Below are 16,231 nucleotides of genomic sequence, written 5' to 3'. Positions count from 1 at the left end.
CAAGTGATGTAGGTAAAGTATACTTTATACCTGTAGATAAGACCACTTGGCCCGCCCGAAAGCGCTTGGGAATAGGTAGAAGGGGAAGGCACTGCCGCTCCCGAAGTGGCAATCATCAAATCCTGCGCCCAGCCTTTCCAGGCCAATCAAGGGGCCAGCACGAGATTGATCGGGCAGGTGTTATTGGGTATGACCTTGCACGGCCTTTCGTTATGGGAAAGTAGGGCCCGCAACTTGGCTGATATGGGATACCCCAGAGGCGAAGGAGGCAAAGGTGGGTGGGTGTCAAGTGTGCGCGTTGTGGGTGGATATTAACTTGAGTAAGTAGGTAGCATACCGGAAGAGAGCGCTTGTAATTAGGAAGCAGTTATGTCGAGCCAAAGACAACGTCATCAAGGCCCGGCTATTCAAGGTTGTCTTTAGACGTAGATGTTCAGAGGCGACAGGCTGGATGCAAATATATCAACGACGGGGGAAAAGGCCAATGCGGGGTCCCGTCTCTAATGATCTATTATCTACCTTCCTTGCGATATCTGCAATGTCAGATCGGACTTAAAAAACAAAAAACTGTTCGCGGGTGACCCGGGCCCAATTAGAAGCCGACTTCATGCAGTGCTTTTCAGCTGCAACGAGGACCCTGGACAAATGTCTCGAGAACTTGAGTGTTGTGGAGACAGTGGTGTTTGGTATACCTATTGGAAGTGCCGTATGGATACTCCCTTGGCAGTTCGAACAGTTCAAAAACTGGTATCAAATTCAGGCCATGATCTCATACTATAAATACCTTAAAACATTTCAGCATGAATCAAACAAAGATTTATTTCCATCAGTTTTTGCTAGATCCTCTCTGTTCCCGGGTTGGCTGATTCACTGTGAATGAATTTTTTTTGGACTTTGTGAGGATCACGACGATAAACTCATCTGCGCCACTTGGCTGCATGCATGTCGACGTAGCATTGTTGCACCTTTAAACATGGCTGCCCTACCCCAGACTCGGTGTTGGCCATAATCACTTCCTGGACCGGACATGCCCGACGGCAAGAGGCTCAGTTTCACAACTTTTGCATTCGTCCTCGTCCTTCAAGTACTGTTTACATGCCACCCAAGATAAGCACCAACTTACTCGGCTGCACATCTGCTTGAAAAGCAATTTTAACCTGGACCAAGCCTAGGTATATATTTAGACGATGGATGATGCATGACATATCGCACCTGACCTTGACTCGTGAGCCACTCCAAGAGGCTGGATCTTGGCGCCCTTCATACAACTAGCGTCCCGCTGAATCACATGAAAACCTGCCGCAAGTTTGGCTGCGAATATTCCTCACCACAAGTAAGGAGACTGGCCCAAGTCAGGGTCAGGATGATGTAAGCGGGGAACGCTAGCTAAGTAAGGGGATGGGAGCAACAGCCAATGACGGCCCTTGGATTTGCACTTGGCGCACCCCGGATGCGAGCTTGGTCCAACCCACTTGAGCCGAGGCATCTCTCAAGATACCCGAGAGACCAAGGGCTCTTTGTGGTGGCATAGGGTGAGACAAACTCACGAGACCCCAGGAGGTGCATATGCCTTTCCTCCATTATATCCCTCCGGCAATTTCAGAAGACTGCTCCATCTTAACTCTCTCTCCTACGTTCAATTCCCATCGAGCCAAACGTCGCGATCCATCCTGAGCATTCCAAGCGTCGTACGATTCGACATCCTGCGCGCGTCCATCCCTTATTCCAATCAACCGTTCTGCCGCCCCAGGTAGAACCCCGAATCCCACCACAGCCATGGCCAAAACGTTCTCGCGCGACGAGGTCGCCAAACACAACACCGAGGAAGACGTGTGGTTCGTCATCGACAGCAAGGTCTACGATGTGTCCGATTTCCTGGATGCCCACCCCGGTGGTGAGGCGGTCCTGCGCCAGGTGGCCGGCACCGATGCCACCGCCGCCTTCTACAACCTCCACAGACAAGAGGTTCTCGAGAAGTACGAGGATCTCGCCATTGGCACCATCCAGGGCGAGAAGCCTTCCGTCATCACAATGAAGCCCGGCGATCTGAGCCAGGTGCCTTATGCCGAACCTCTGTGGCTCACGCCTCAATTCAAGTCGCCATACTACAACGACAGCCATCGCCGGTTGCAAAAGGCCATGCGCATCTTCACCGATACGTACATCACACCCGAGGCCCAGGCCCGAGAAGCAGATGGCAAATATATCAGCCAGGAGCTGATTGACAGAATGTCCAAGGCCGGCATTTTGCATATGCGACTTGGACCCGGTAAGCACCTGCACGGCGTCGACCTGCTTGGCGGTGCTGTCAAGGGCGAAGAGTTCGATTACTTCCACGACATGATTATGGGTCAAGAAGGGTGTCGCTCCAACGCTCGTGGTTTCCAGGATGGAAACATGGCCGGTATGGTCATCGGGCTGCCGTGTGTAATGAACTACATGAAGGATGAGAAGCGCAAGAAGGCCATCATGGATGAAGTCTTCAGCGGCAAGAAGAAGATTTGCTTGGCCATTACAGAGGCATTCGCTGGCTCGGATGTCGCTGGCCTGCGCACGACGGCGGTGAAGACACCCGATGGAAAGCATTACATTGTTAATGGGTATGTAAAACTCGGGACCCGTGACCCCTTCTTCCACCCAGATCAAACCCGCTAACCACAAGCCTGCAGAACGAAGAAGTGGATCACGAACGGAGTCTTCTCCGATTACTTCGTCACCGGTGTGAAGACTGACAAGGGCCTCAGTGTCCTGCTCATCCCTCGTGGCGAGGGTGTTGAGACCAAACTCATCAAAACCTCATACAGCACTACCGCGGGTACGACATACATCACATACGATAACGTCAAGGTGCCGGTGGAGAACCTGCTTGGCGAGGAAAACAAGGGTATCTACGTCATCCTCAGCAACTTCAACCACGAGCGTTGGACAATGTCTTGCGGTACGATCCGAGGTATGCGTACGGTTGTCGAGGAGTGCCTGAAGTGGGCACACCAGCGAATCGTCTTTGGCAAGCGGTTGATCGACCAGCCCGTCATCCGACAGAAGCTAGCCAAGATGATTGCTCTGACGGAAAGCCACCAGTCATGGCTCGAGACCATCACCTACCAGATGTGCAACATGCCGTACAAGGAGCAATCCAAGCACTTGGGTGGCCCTATCGGCCTCTTGAAGATGTCGGCGACTCGTGCCGCCCACGAGATTGCGGACGAGTCTGTGCAGATCTTCGGAGGCCGCGCCTTAACTCAGTCCGGCATGGGCCGGGTCATCGAGATGTTCCACAGGACGTACAAGTTTGACGCCATTCTCGGCGGTGCCGAAGAGGTTCTTGGGGATCTCGGCGTCAGACAGGCCATGGCCAAGATGCCCAAGGCCGTGTTATAGATATGTTTGCGTGGTAGGACATGATCGGTTATTTACGGCGTTCTATATTATGTGTGGTGCTTCTTTTGTACTCTGGCTAGGTATAAATCTAGACAAGACAGGCCTTCGACAGAACGGAAAATTGAATCCTGCGATGAATATCGTATAAACTATATATTATTGCCCTCCTTTCTGTAATGTGACTTTGGGCACTCTGCTCAGGCAGGCAACGACTGAACTTCTAGAGCTTCCATCTGACTGCCAGGTTCTACAAGCCGGCTACAGGTTGGAGATCCCGATACTAGTAATGATTGCCCAATAAGTCAAGGCCCCATCGGCTCGGCGATATGCCCCCACACTTTGCCCGGATTCCACGGCTTTGGGATGTAAGTATACCCCATGTCCCTTATTCATATCGGCCGCGTCGGCATCGAAGATTCCCGAATGCTAGGTGATATTGTGTATGAAGTTTAGTATAATAGCATTGATCTCTTTTACCATCGGGGCTGTACTATTGGGTGGGAAATCCAAGAATTACTGATCCTATAAAGCTCTCCTCCTTCTTCCCTCTCTTCCTCCAACCCCGACTTCAAGCAAGCAACCATGAGCGGTGCCAGTGCCTTCAACAAAAACACGGAGCCGTATGTCACTCCCGGCAAACGGCTAAGGAACCTCATATCCCAAGACGGCGTTTGTGTGCAGGCGCCGGGCGTATACGATGGCATTTGCGCGCGCGTGGCCATCGAGCAAGGGTTCCAAATAATGGTAGGCCATTGCTTTCTGTTACCATTCTTTGGAATCTCGTGTTGTGAAACGAGAAAGAAAAGCCCGGCCCCTACACACCCCCTTTGACCAGAGAGACGAGAAGGGGGGTGTAAAAAACCAACAAGAACGTCTGCTAACCAACAAACAGTACCAGTCCGGCGCCATGACCACGGCCGCGCGCCTGGGCCGCGCGGACCTGGCCTTCGCCTCGCTCAATGACTTCGCGCAGAACGCGCAGGTGATCGCGAACCTGGACCCGCGCGTCCCGCTCGTAGCCGACGCCGACACGGGCTTCGGCAGCCCGCCCAACATCGCCCGCATGGTCCAGGTCTACCACCAGAGCGGCGTCGCCGGCTTCCACATCGAGGACCAGGTCGCCAACAAGCGGTGCGGGCACCTTAAGGGCAAGGCCGTGGTGGACATGGAGTAAGTCAAGCAACTGAGCCTCCTATTATTCGTTACTCCCATCTGGTCCCTTCTCTAATGGGTGTCTTTTCTTGGTTATGTAGAACATGGAAGTCGAGGATACGGGCTTGCGTTATAGGTCGTGAGTCCATCTACGGCGGCAGCGATATTGTCATCATCGCGCGGACGGATGCCATGGCGATCGAGGGCTACGATGCGGCGCTCGAGAGAGTAGGTTTTCTTCTTCTTCTTTTTTATCCCATTCTCTCATGCGCTTGCACATCATCCATCAGACTAGTAGAGGACGACATGGGCTATGAACAAGCTGACAATCGAACCATCGCTTGACTACAGCTCGTTGCCGCGCGAGAATGCGGGGCCGACATGGGCTTCTTAGAAGCCATCGAGACGGAAGAGCAGATCAAGAACGCCGTCAAGATTCTAGCCCCTATGCCAGTACGTCTGCCCCCGCCTGTGTATGATTGCTTAACCCAAATCAAAACTGACTGATGGACTCTGCCGAAAAAGCTCATGGTCAACTTTGTGTCGAGGGGCAAAACACCATGGTTTCCGGTCGAGACGTTGGGTGAATGGGGTGTCAAGCTCGCCATTTACCCCGGACAGGCGGCCAAGTCGGTGCTGCATACAATCCGGGAGGCATATCAGATGCTCAGGGAGACGGGCAAGGATCATGCCGAGGCCAAGGGGCTGGATCCCAGGGGTTTCTTCGATATTATGGGACTAGAAGGGGAAATGGAAATCGATCGGCTCGCGGGTGGCGTTGATTTCTCCAACGGAGCATAGTGGCAAGTAGCCTGGAATAAGAGTAATGCGGAAATCCTTGTGTGTACTACATATATCGTGCTATCCGAATCATCACAAGTATCATGGCCACTCGTCACGGCCGGTTGTCCCTAGTAGGATATACATACAGGAACAGACACTTTATTGAACATAAACACATTGATCGTCGTCATCATATAAATCTCATGCCTTAAGCAGTCCCATCCCTCCGCCTCTTCCCCATCCAAACCCAGCTTATCATGACCTACTGACCTGCCGCCGCCCGCTCTGCCAAGATCCTCGCCATATCGTCCTTCGTAACCACAGGCTCCCACGGCTTGAACGGCATCCCCATCGCCCCCGCCTGCCGCCGCTCATACCTCTTAAACTCCTCAGTGACGCCACTGCCCCGAACCCCGCCGCGCACAGCGCCCGGCCGCACGTCGCCCCAGTACTCGGCCCAGGGTCTCGGGAGGGCCTGCGAGGACGGGACGGACATCCAGAGGCGCAGCAGGTGGCGCTTGGCGTCCGGGCCGCCTTCCTCGTGGTCCTCGAACTCGGTGCGCGAGTGCAGCGTGACGAAGCTGTTAAGCAGCTGCATGTCCCCGCGCTCGAGCTCCATCGAGTAGCAGTACTCCTCCGACGGCATGATCTCGTCAAGCAGATCGAGCGCCTCCTCTTGCGGCCGCGTCAGGCGCGGCACCTCGGCGAAGTCGCGCTGCGCCGCCACCGTGTTCTTCCGGTTGGTGCGGGCGCAGAAGGGGATCTCCTCGCCGTCTCCTCCTCCACCAAAGATGGGACACCGGTAAAAGGGCGGCTGCGAGCCAGGCTCCTGCGTCCCCTGAAAACTGTGGAACCAGCCCTCGCCGTCCTCAAGCACAGGCAACAGATCCGGCCGGCGCTCGCGGACGCGGTCGCGCAGGGCGACGGAGCTGACGACCATGCTGGTACCGCCGCGCCTAGCGGTGCGGCGGCAGAGCAGGGCGACGACGTCGCACGAGTCCTGGTGGAAGTCGAGGCCGGCTTTGGTGTTGTAGCCGCGGCCGCCGGGCGTCTTGTAGCTGCCGCCGGCGTCGCGCACGTCGTTGATGACCTCGCTGGCCCGGTTCTGGGGCCGCGCCACGCCCATGTACAGGCCCATGCCCCAGTAGGCCGTCCGCAGGTCCGCCTCGGTCCACTCGTCCGTCGGGAAGCCCTTGACCAGGCACATGCCCCACCGGCCCTGCGTCGTGGCCACGGCCCGCTCGAGCGCCCGGCGCGAGGCCGAGGGGAGGGGGAAGTCGGCCTGCTCCATGTCCAGCAGGGGCTTGTTCGCCTGGCGGGCGTGCTCCATGGCCGTGCGGAAGCCCTCTACCTCTTCGGGTGTCAGGCGCAAGATCCAGGTGGTATCCTTTCGGACATCCTCCGCCTTCCAAGCCTGGGGGCCTCCTGACGCTGTAATGGCCATTTTCGCAGACAAGCGGGATTATAAGAACCACTCGTAGAAATATGGTTCAAGTATTGGTTTCATGTCTGCGATCTGATACCAGGAATCCCATATCAACTATATATGCCGAATTGCCATCCCGTACTCTGGTAACACAGCAGCTGGTAGCCATGGATCTTGCCGGATTTGGCGGTTTCTCAATACCGGGATCGGCGGGGTTGGATTATGCACAGAACACGGCGGGTTAAGGTGCGGCTGCCAGCATGCGATCGTCAAGTCAGTGAACCCGATAGGCAGATAGGGGGTCCCGAGAAGTAAGAAAGCGGGCATATTCGTACCCCGCAAACCCCGTTGATTTAGGTTCTCTACTAGACTGTACCAGGTATTGGTGGCAGATTCCAATCTCAGCCAAAATCGACTACCAATACAGATTACTGTATATCCTTGCCATCAATACAGGTCTAACTTGATTCAGTTCGATATAAATCATACATCTACAATTGGCCCGAAAAGATCAAAGAAATCAAACGACCCGACTCCGGTTCCCGAGCCATCAAAGACATCCAACGGCGTCATGTTCGGCAGGCAATGCGAGTGCAACGACGTGATCCATTGCCCAGCCCTATGCCATGTTAGCCTTCCCCGATAAGTTGTGCCTACACTGGTGGCGCGTGTGGGTAAAGAACAACGTACTCTGACCCGGCCAGGACGGGATTCCTCAAAATGATGTTCCGTGTCGAGGTCGAGATGTGGTGGACCGATTTGTTGATACTCGCCACGTTCACAACGCCCTACGTTGTGGTCAAGAGGATTAGCAACTGAAGCAAACGATTCCAGTTCTTACTCGGGATGTTACATAATATCCTACCTGTTCCATTATCCCGAGCCACAACCGCAGCCTGTTGAGCGCATCGAGTTGGATGTCTAGATTGTCGGCTTCTAATAACATAATGTCAAAACTCCTGCGTAGTTCGGTTAGTCAGCGTTCATGCGTCAATACTTAATGAGTCCTCTCCAAAAGGTAGGTATCTACTTACGCTGCCACGAACGAAGAATACATGGCGACGTAGGTCATACGCGTGCCGAACATTTGCGTGTAACTGACCGCCATCTGGTTGGCTGTGACGCTGTGTTCCAGACAGGTGCCAACATGCCCAGCTGCGGTGGCGATGTCGTTGGGACTGAGGGTAATGCGAAAGAGCAGGATGCTCGAGGCATGGTACAGCATCTGCAACATAAATATCCAGGGGGGCGGCGGCGGTTGCGTGGCGTTGAACTTCATAGTCTCCGGTACGGATTTCCACATGTTCTCTAGGCGTTGCCGAGTTCGTGCGATAAAACCCATTCTTTGACGGGGGCTGAGAGCACCCTCTGAACTGTAGAGCTCGGTGATAATGTCATGCAGGATCTATGTAGATATCAGCGCCCACGGTCAGCGGGGAACCGAGAGCTGTCTCTCACGTGGCGGCCGCGGGAACCAGGAGTATAGTAAACTTACCAGGCATAGGCTGGCTAGGAAACGGAAGGCCGCTACACGCCGTTTGGGCTGGTAAACATAGTTCACCAGTGCCCGTGGGCAGTTCAGAGGATTAACATAATAAGCCCTCCAGGGACCTTCGTCGTCGTCGAAGTCGGCCATGGTTGACGGGTCACGCCCACGTCGTGGCGGAAAGGTTGGCTCGCGGCCCATGGCAAGCGAAATAGCCCTACGTGAGAGTACGTGATGAGTTATGCTGGTCGTAGACTGACGGTAGGATGATCTGATGGGCAAAGGTGATAGTTTCACTTACTTGTCCCATATGAAAGCAGACCAGAATAGCCTGTCTCGAGTTGCTCGGTCTTCGTAAGAGAGGTCCGAAACACCTGCCACTTTTTCAGGGGCAAGATGTATACCGAGCTACATAACTTTAGCTGCTAAACCTTGTCATGTTCACGGTCTAGATTATGGCAAACCTACATCGTGGATCATTCGAAACGCCTGTAAGAGTGGGTTAGCACATCAGCGCCATATTCCATGTAAGGCTCTTGGGCATAAAACGGAAAGCTCACCAAACCGGCGTGGTTCCATCCCTGGCTCACATTGCCTGTCGCACATTCCCGTCCAGACAGGAGCAGTAGACCCTGAATAGTCGTAATCTTGGTCGGACCCTCCATCTCCTTGGCCAAGTACTCTTTGGCTAGCTGCGAGAACAGCCTCTCTTGATTCACCCGATCTTCTGGTTCCAGGCCGTCGATCTTGCTGGTCGCCGAAGTGTACATGGCCATGAGCAGAAACTCGGAGAACATGGGGCCTCCCAGGGCCATGTCGCGCATGAAGATCGAGCGGTCGATGATGTTGAATACCGAGTAGCAGAAGTAGTAGTCGAGCAGGGCATCGCCCATCTTCGGGGCGACGGATATGTGCTTGGAGGTCGCGAGGGCCTGCAGGATGCGGGTGTATTGTGGATCGTCCGCCATGCCGGGCAACCCGGGCGGGATAGGTGACGATGGCTGGGGCGGGGCTTCGCTGGCCACATTCGGGCCCCTGATCCAGCTTGTAAGGCCGTGGTAGGTCACATTGCCCGATGCATCTACAGTCAAGCGATACTTGGCTCCATCGTCCGTCTCGGCTGGGCTATGGACCATATGCTGAGCGGTTCCGTCCCTTTGCGACGGGGCGGTGGCTGGAGTCGAGCCCTGCGCCGACGGGGTTCCTGGTGGGCTGCTCCAGCCCTGATGATTAGGTGCCAAATCGAGCATCTCCTCCATCTGCCTCATCCTTTCTTCCATGCGCATGATCCTGTCCGTCAACTGGGCGACACTGGGCTCTGGTGTCTTATAGCCGCCCGGCGTCCTCGAGTTCTGCAGCCGGCGCAATGGCCGAGCAGATGCCGGTACTTGGCACTCCTCGTGAGTATCCCTACAGCCACCACAACGAGGCCTCAGACCATCACAGGAGATCTTCTTCTCGCGGCATGCCTGGTGGCGGGGGGCGAGGGTTTAGCCACTGGTCATTCTTGTGGTTCAATTGCAACTCACCAAGCAGGAGACGCCGTAAGGACGCTTGCGCTTCTCGCCGGCCATACTGGTAGTATAATGTCGATGGTCCTATCAGCCACCATCTCATTGGTCTATGCAATGCACTTTCCAGGGTTATAGCAAAAACAAAAACGAAAGAAAAAGAAGAAATGCGCAAGATAGTCCTCGCAGCACCGACGATCGCCAGCCAATGTGCCTGCCCTATCACCCCGGTTCCCTGATAGGCCCTGTATGACCCCCCAATATCGATCTGGGGTAGTTGATACAGATTCTCCACTCACTCTCCGCTCCCCCCCCACACTGATGACCAAGAGCTTCCAACCCCGACCCAGTGGACTGGGTGCTTTGCTGACCAGGAAAGAACCCGTGGTAGCCCGCCACGACACAAAGCTTGTACGTCATCTGATATTTCTTGGGAATCAGCATGGGAACTGCCAACCATAAATTAGAGTATGCTTTACCATGTATAGCCTGTGACTACCCAGCCCAGGCGACATATGATCACTGCACTATGGTAGGAATGCAAGTGTTGCATACCCCGGTCGGGTATCCTAGCGCCGAGGTAGTCAAAGAATATACATCATCGCACCCATGCCGAAAAGGGCACAGCACCTTGGCGTCCTTCTTTTGGGGGCACAGCAGGCGAACTGTACACCGGGCAAATCACCGAAGTGGTTCAGCCGACATGGGCACTGACCTAACCTGACTGCGATGTCATCCTTTACTTTGATCGTAGAAGCACCCTCTTATCTGGGTTAACCTCGATTCTCCGCACTCTTATAGGCCTACAAGCTACCATCACGAGTATATCTGAGAGACGACATCGGTCTAGTACAAGATCGTGATGTATGTGAATCAGCCGTAGCCATTGCGAGATTACTTAAAAAAAATCATAAATTTGTGCAAAAAAAACCAACCATGCCCCCCTACTTGCTCCAGAGTACATATGCAACCTATAAATGGCCCCAAAGGTTCCAAAGTGACGGAGGATCAGGCTTTTCGTCGACGCCCCGAAATCGAGCTTCATGTAGATTCCTGATCTTCATAATCACTTTATCCGAATTCGACAGATCGACCAAGCTCCATTTCGCCCCCGCGGATCAGCTTCAAGAGAATCCACAGGCCGATGAAGCAGATAACCTGGAGAGAATATGTATCAGAAACTATAGGTAGTAGGTATAGTGAAGGCAACGCAGGCAGTGGCAATGTATATCGCTAGGCAAAAGCTCTTACCGCCATGTACGAAGACAGAAAAGGTTCGGGTTTCCAACCAATCCACTGCGATGTACCGTTCGATACCACAAGGATGAATAGACATCCTGCAAGCGAGGCATATGCCGTCACCGGCTGAAGCGAGCTACGATAGGGGTAGTCGTTCCGGGCATCTTCGTCAAAGCGCCGGACCTGGGAGATCTTCTGGGCTTTCAAGACCTTTTGGTGGCGGTAGATGCTGATAATGATTTTGGTCAACTCTGAGGAGGCCTTCTTAAGGGTTTGAGAGGCACGAGGACATTACTTACCAATGGTAGAAACGAATAAAGGCCCAGCATTCGCAGGCCCAGACGATGATGACGCCAACAGATCCCATCTCTGTCAGTACCTCGACAAACTGTTTTGAAAGAGTGAGCTATATATTCGAGCATTTAGTTTACCAGAGGGGTATCTGAGATATCCCCTTACCTTGCCAATGCCGGTACTGTCGACAAGATGCAGAAACGGAATCCAGCAGAACGCCAAAGCGGAGACGACCATGGCTCGCATTGGTACCTTGCGTTTGTTGGTCTTGCCGAAGTAGGCAAACACACGCAAGTGCCATGGCTGACCAGGGCCATCATCCAGGCGACTGGTGAGCGCGAACAGACTTCTCGAAGCTACGTATAGATTTGTGCTCGCACAGGTAAGTGCCGTGAAGATCAAGAAGGCATTGATACAGTTCGCCAACGGGGTGTTGATCCCTTTGGCGATGGCCACAAAAGCTGACTGTGTATTGTTAGTACCAATTGCTTCGGACTGCGTGTTATCACTACTGCCGTTTGCGGCAGGACCCTCCTGAGTCCAGCTTAGTCGTGGCAACTGGGGGTCGTTCCACTGGATGTTGAAAGAAGCCAGGAGACCGCCAATGGTGTAGGCAATCGTAGCCAGGAGGGGGATGTAGATGGAGGAGAACTTGATGGTCCGCCCGATGAGCGTCTCGCTCTGCGACCTATGGCTGAGATCTGTGCTGGCTCGCCGATCTTCGGTCTTGGGCCACCGGACCTCCAAAGCACACGCCGCGACAATCTCGACACCGACGTAGGCAAATGAAGCTATGGACAAGCAAATGAAGAATGCTTCGATCCAGTGTTCTGAAGCCTTTGGATCCCTTGGTGTGGGATTGGACCAGTCTGTCTCCTAGTCAGCGGTTATTTCAGATCATACGATGATGGCTTAACAAACATTGAGTTCCCAAAGACTTTCCTGAGCCAACTGGCAGAATGTCAGAACACGGTTCAAAGCAGTTGGCGTTAGTCCAATATACGCACCACCGGTGTTCACTACTATCATCGCAACCATAATAACGACGAAGAAGGTTATCTTAAGTGCGCCAAACATAATCTCGAGGAATCCGTATACCTAGATGTTCATTAGATCCCCATTGCTCCCCATTAGTTATCCATAGCGTACCTCGATATTGGTAGCATTTATGATGATCATGATTACAGGGAGAAGAAGAAACATGACTATCGCCTGCAAGACTTTGTTGTTGGTCCAGAACTCGGTTTCTGCTGCGGTGGTCACGACCAGGGCCGCGAACGAAACCGAGTAGGTATACCTTTAAGCACGTATTAGTTATCGTAAACTATAGCGACAAACCAAATCATTTTAAAGGGCTCACCAATATGCAAGACCAACTGCAATGCCCAGCTCTACATCGACAAACTCGCTCACGTAGACTGGTAATGCACCAGGGATTGGCCAGATGCACAACATCTCGGTGATGCATTGCATAACGCCAAAAGCGAGGAGCCCAACAAGCAGGAACGACAGCAACACAGCCAACGGACCGCCCAGCTCGAGGATTTGGCCGCAGCGCCAGTATAGTCCAGAGCCCAAAGTGCCATTGATAGTTATCATCTAGTAGAGATTAGCGACTTAGTCACACCACTTGCCGTCATCTACCACTTGCGAATAGGGAGGATGTTGAAGTGATTTGACGTTCGACTTACAAACAAATGGATTCCATGAAGTCGCCTTCTCACAGTCCTATCGTGGTTTGCTTTCTCAATGACGATTTTCTCTGGGTGACGGATTATGATGTCGGAGGCTGGCTCTCCCGAGCTATCGCTGTTCTTGGGGGTTCGCGTCTGGGTTATACTGTCTAAGCCCTCCGGCTGGGTGCCATCGCGGGTCTCAAACAAATCCAGTGGTATGCCTTGGATTATGGCAGTTGCATCTGCTGTGCTCCGTGGCCTCGGAGATCTGGATCTCGGAAACCAATCCGGGATCCAATCACGATCATCCTGCATGCTTATCGTCTAGTTGCTTAATCTTGGTGCGACGGTGTCGAATCGAAGTCTATGCAGGGAAGAAAGAACTGCGATTCGACGGAGGCCGGATCAGTGAAATACACCTAGGCATAAACGGATGGTGTTGGAATTGAGATGGCCCCGTCCGTACACCAATTGGGCGGGAACAGCATGACCACGGCCAGCCTCATTCTCTCTAATGATATGTTTCGAGGCCTCTTGCTGAAAGCGGCTGGCTTACCGAAACAAGTCCAACGGGCTGGATGCAGGATGGGCTCGGTACCGTTTTGGCTGCTGCCGAAGACCAATCACGACGCGGTGCGCAGCCCTCGCAGCGGCCCAGCTGAACCGCCCGTACAGGCAGGTGCGACCACACCCGATGACGCTTTGCTTCGTTGCCCAGAGGTACAGCCTGCGCGAACTATTGGCAACCTGGCGGTCCCAATTCCGCAGTGTCGGTTTATCATGTAAAATGGGGATGGAGTCACAGGTCACCTGAGTCTTGGTGTTTCTTTTCTGCCTGAAGCGGCTGCCTCATTTGCTCCCATAAGAGAGTCGCGTAACGTGGTCGAAAGTCAGTGATTGTGAACACTCTTCACTTAGAACATCAATATATATATCTCTTACCAGACCTTAGTTATTTCATAAACGGTATATATACTACTTACCAATTGTATTGTATGTGCCGATGACAGACAAGCAGGCACAACCCGCCAAGCCCGTAACGCAAAATGCGACCACCCGCTACCTCACCAAGGAGAGCCTTCAGAAGTTGCTGGAGAAACTCTTCCCTGGCCACACAGATTTCAAGATCAGGGTACGTACGAGGCATTCATCCCCTTTGAGCGACTGGAAGCACTTACTTTTCTTGCGTTCGTGCATGCTGACTTCAGAATGGCTGCAGATGAAGGAAGACCAATGGTCCTTTACCGCACCCGCGGAAGTCAAAGAAGTAAGTCTGCCTCGGCCGGGCCTACTGGCCTACATACATAAGGCATCATTCGATCTTCTGCGGCTGACTTTGCTCAACTCCCCCAATTGCAGGAAGACATCGAGTAAGTGCACAACGCTTCCCCTCTTAGCTTCAAGGACTATTGCTGGCGGCAATGAGGCTCGGCATTCCCGGCGTGATGGCTGACCATGTCGCATGTAGTGGCGCCAGAGAGGATTGATCACGACTGGAAAAGTGAGAGGGCGGGATGCCGGTTAGCGTAGGCGCAGGGGAGGCGCAGCGGTCAGCCATTGGGTGCATTTGGGGGGGGGGGGGGTTGTCTTGCCAGTTTGTACATTTTGGGGGAGTTTGCAAATATGCCTAGGGAGCTGAGCCGAATGACCGGGGGGTTGAAACTGTTTCTTTTTCTCCTGTCAGCTTGATTTCATTGCACCTGGTCGCATATAGAACATAGAGACGGGTTTTGGGTCGGCGCTGGCGTTCTGTCAGAGGTATACATAAATTCCGAATAGTACGCCGTTGCGCCCTATAGTTACTTTACTTACTCCATCCGCCCTACTTGATACAACTCCTTCTGGACATCTAGATTCCAAATAAGAACCACTCGGGCACCATGGGCGCACTAGATATGGAAAGCTTCGTCGAGAAGATTACCGAGCCTGTCAAGATTCACGATGTGCCCATCACCAGTTCGGGCGGTCTAAGTGCGGCACGCTCTCATGAGTCCAAAGACTTGGAGGACTTGGCCAACTATCTGGAGGATGCATCGCACCAACGATATGCGTGTCGCATAATGTACGGCTCTTCCGTACCTTTCTACCACACTCATCCTAGTCTAATGTGCGGAGGACAGTTCGATATGCCAACGCAATTCGTGGAGGCCGTTGCAGATAACGGAGCCCATGCTGGACTTCATTGTGCAGAAACACGGAATCAGCCCTTCCTTCTCGGAGCTGCCGTCGTGCTTCTACACCCGGAATCTCGAACTGGAAGAGGTCTTTGGCGTTCCCTTTACGACGAGTACGCAAGGCTCATGCCATGGTCAGTACCCGCGATGTTGCATTTGCTAGCTCAAGCCGTACACGTGCTGAGAAGTTATCAGAGGTGCTGTACACCTTGAAATACCCCGAATTCAAGGCGTCGGACGGCAAATGGGTGCTGAGGCAGAGTGGGCTGTATCATCGATACAACACGTCCACTTCGCAGAGCCTCTATATCCTACTCAATCCGATGCCAAGGTCGCAAATGCAGGAGCGGCTTCTAGCACATCTTCGAGATCATTCGCAAGCAGCCTTGACCAACCCCTTTTGGCTTCACGGCCTCTTGCTCTCCACTCATCTCCCGGCATGGCGACAGTCTATTGCTGCACAGGAGAAGATATTTCTTCCAAAGGTAGGTTGCGAGAATGTCATACAAGACGGCTCTAATCAGGATACCACAGGCGAACAGCACTTTTGCCACATTCATTGACGAGCCATTGCGGCTAGGCTACGACACCTTGAGCACTATCATCAACCTCCAAAATCGCTTCCTTCAGGTGCCAGTGATTATGGAGCACACGTGCGAGCTGTTGGATGAGCTGAAAGAGTGGCTTGTCGACCTTTCGAGCCCGCATCCATCCCAACAGACTGTCAATCTTGGGACCGAGTTACAGAACCACAAGCGTCACTGTCAAGCCTACTCTCGTTCCGCCGAATATCTGCAGCGTCGCGCTCAATCCGTGGCCCAGTTGCTCTCTGACACCTTGTCATTCCGAGACCAAGTCGAAGCCAAGATACAAAACGGCAACATGATCCAGCTGAACAAGTCAGCCGTGTTCATCACGGCTTTGACTCTTCTCTACCTCCCGTCCTCGTTTGTAGCTGTAAGTTCGAGTCCCTCCCCTTGTCGTGTATAGCGACCTAAGCTAAGTGCGATCCAAAGTCCATCTTTGGGATGAACTTCTTCGACTATGATGGGGATACCCAGCGTCTTGTCGGAACGTCTATGGTCTGGATTTATGTCGTTACATCGGCA

The 16,231-nt window shown here is 53.3% G+C and overlaps 6 protein-coding genes across 6 annotated transcripts; 3 read left to right on the top strand and 3 right to left on the bottom strand.

Annotated features, from left to right (window-relative positions):
• Nucleotides 1-1,776: 1,776 nt before the first annotated feature.
• Nucleotides 1,777-3,381, top strand: PG985_015519 (uncharacterized protein; the record flags this gene model as incomplete). The annotated part of the gene is made up of 2 exons (XM_066835285.1): nucleotides 1,777-2,600; nucleotides 2,670-3,381. The coding sequence occupies 2 exons, from the start codon at nucleotides 1,777-1,779 to the stop codon at nucleotides 3,379-3,381; spliced, it is 1,536 nt and encodes a 511-aa protein (XP_066676488.1).
• A 582-nt stretch (nucleotides 3,382-3,963) lies between these two features.
• On the top strand, nucleotides 3,964-5,334 carry PG985_015518 (oxaloacetate acetylhydrolase; the record flags this gene model as incomplete). The annotated part of the gene is made up of 5 exons (XM_066835284.1): nucleotides 3,964-4,125; nucleotides 4,274-4,551; nucleotides 4,635-4,761; nucleotides 4,885-4,986; nucleotides 5,059-5,334. 5 exons carry the CDS (start codon nucleotides 3,964-3,966, stop codon nucleotides 5,332-5,334), a joined length of 945 nt encoding a protein of 314 aa, XP_066676487.1.
• Nucleotides 5,335-5,578: 244 nt separating this feature from the next.
• Nucleotides 5,579-6,760, bottom strand: PG985_015517 (uncharacterized protein; the record flags this gene model as incomplete). Its single annotated transcript, XM_066835283.1, has 1 exon — nucleotides 5,579-6,760. One exon carries the CDS (start codon nucleotides 6,758-6,760, stop codon nucleotides 5,579-5,581), a length of 1,182 nt encoding a protein of 393 aa, XP_066676486.1.
• A 635-nt stretch (nucleotides 6,761-7,395) lies between these two features.
• Nucleotides 7,396-9,802, bottom strand: PG985_015516 (uncharacterized protein; the record flags this gene model as incomplete). Its single annotated transcript, XM_066835282.1, has 8 exons — nucleotides 7,396-7,530; nucleotides 7,608-7,701; nucleotides 7,777-8,147; nucleotides 8,238-8,445; nucleotides 8,530-8,636; nucleotides 8,697-8,717; nucleotides 8,789-9,697; nucleotides 9,758-9,802. 8 exons carry the CDS (start codon nucleotides 9,800-9,802, stop codon nucleotides 7,396-7,398), a joined length of 1,890 nt encoding a protein of 629 aa, XP_066676485.1.
• Nucleotides 9,803-10,810: 1,008 nt separating this feature from the next.
• On the bottom strand, nucleotides 10,811-13,263 carry PG985_015515 (uncharacterized protein; the record flags this gene model as incomplete). The annotated part of the gene is made up of 8 exons (XM_066835281.1): nucleotides 10,811-10,897; nucleotides 10,991-11,207; nucleotides 11,278-11,384; nucleotides 11,438-12,148; nucleotides 12,194-12,370; nucleotides 12,422-12,569; nucleotides 12,633-12,871; nucleotides 12,964-13,263. The coding sequence occupies 8 exons, from the start codon at nucleotides 13,261-13,263 to the stop codon at nucleotides 10,811-10,813; spliced, it is 1,986 nt and encodes a 661-aa protein (XP_066676484.1).
• A 1,565-nt stretch (nucleotides 13,264-14,828) lies between these two features.
• PG985_015514 (uncharacterized protein) lies at nucleotides 14,829-16,112 on the top strand (the record flags this gene model as incomplete). Its single annotated transcript, XM_066835280.1, has 4 exons — nucleotides 14,829-15,010; nucleotides 15,069-15,256; nucleotides 15,318-15,607; nucleotides 15,657-16,112. The coding sequence occupies 4 exons, from the start codon at nucleotides 14,829-14,831 to the stop codon at nucleotides 16,110-16,112; spliced, it is 1,116 nt and encodes a 371-aa protein (XP_066676483.1).
• Nucleotides 16,113-16,231: the final 119 nt, after the last annotated feature.

Source organism: Apiospora marii (genome assembly GCF_038362585.1).
Source record: "Apiospora marii strain CBS 49790 chromosome Unknown utg000013l_segment0_segment0, whole genome shotgun sequence".
Lineage (NCBI taxonomy): Eukaryota > Fungi > Ascomycota > Sordariomycetes > Amphisphaeriales > Apiosporaceae > Apiospora > Apiospora marii.
The sequence above is the reverse complement of the archived record's forward strand: the minus strand, read 5'-3'. Positions and strand labels throughout refer to the sequence as shown.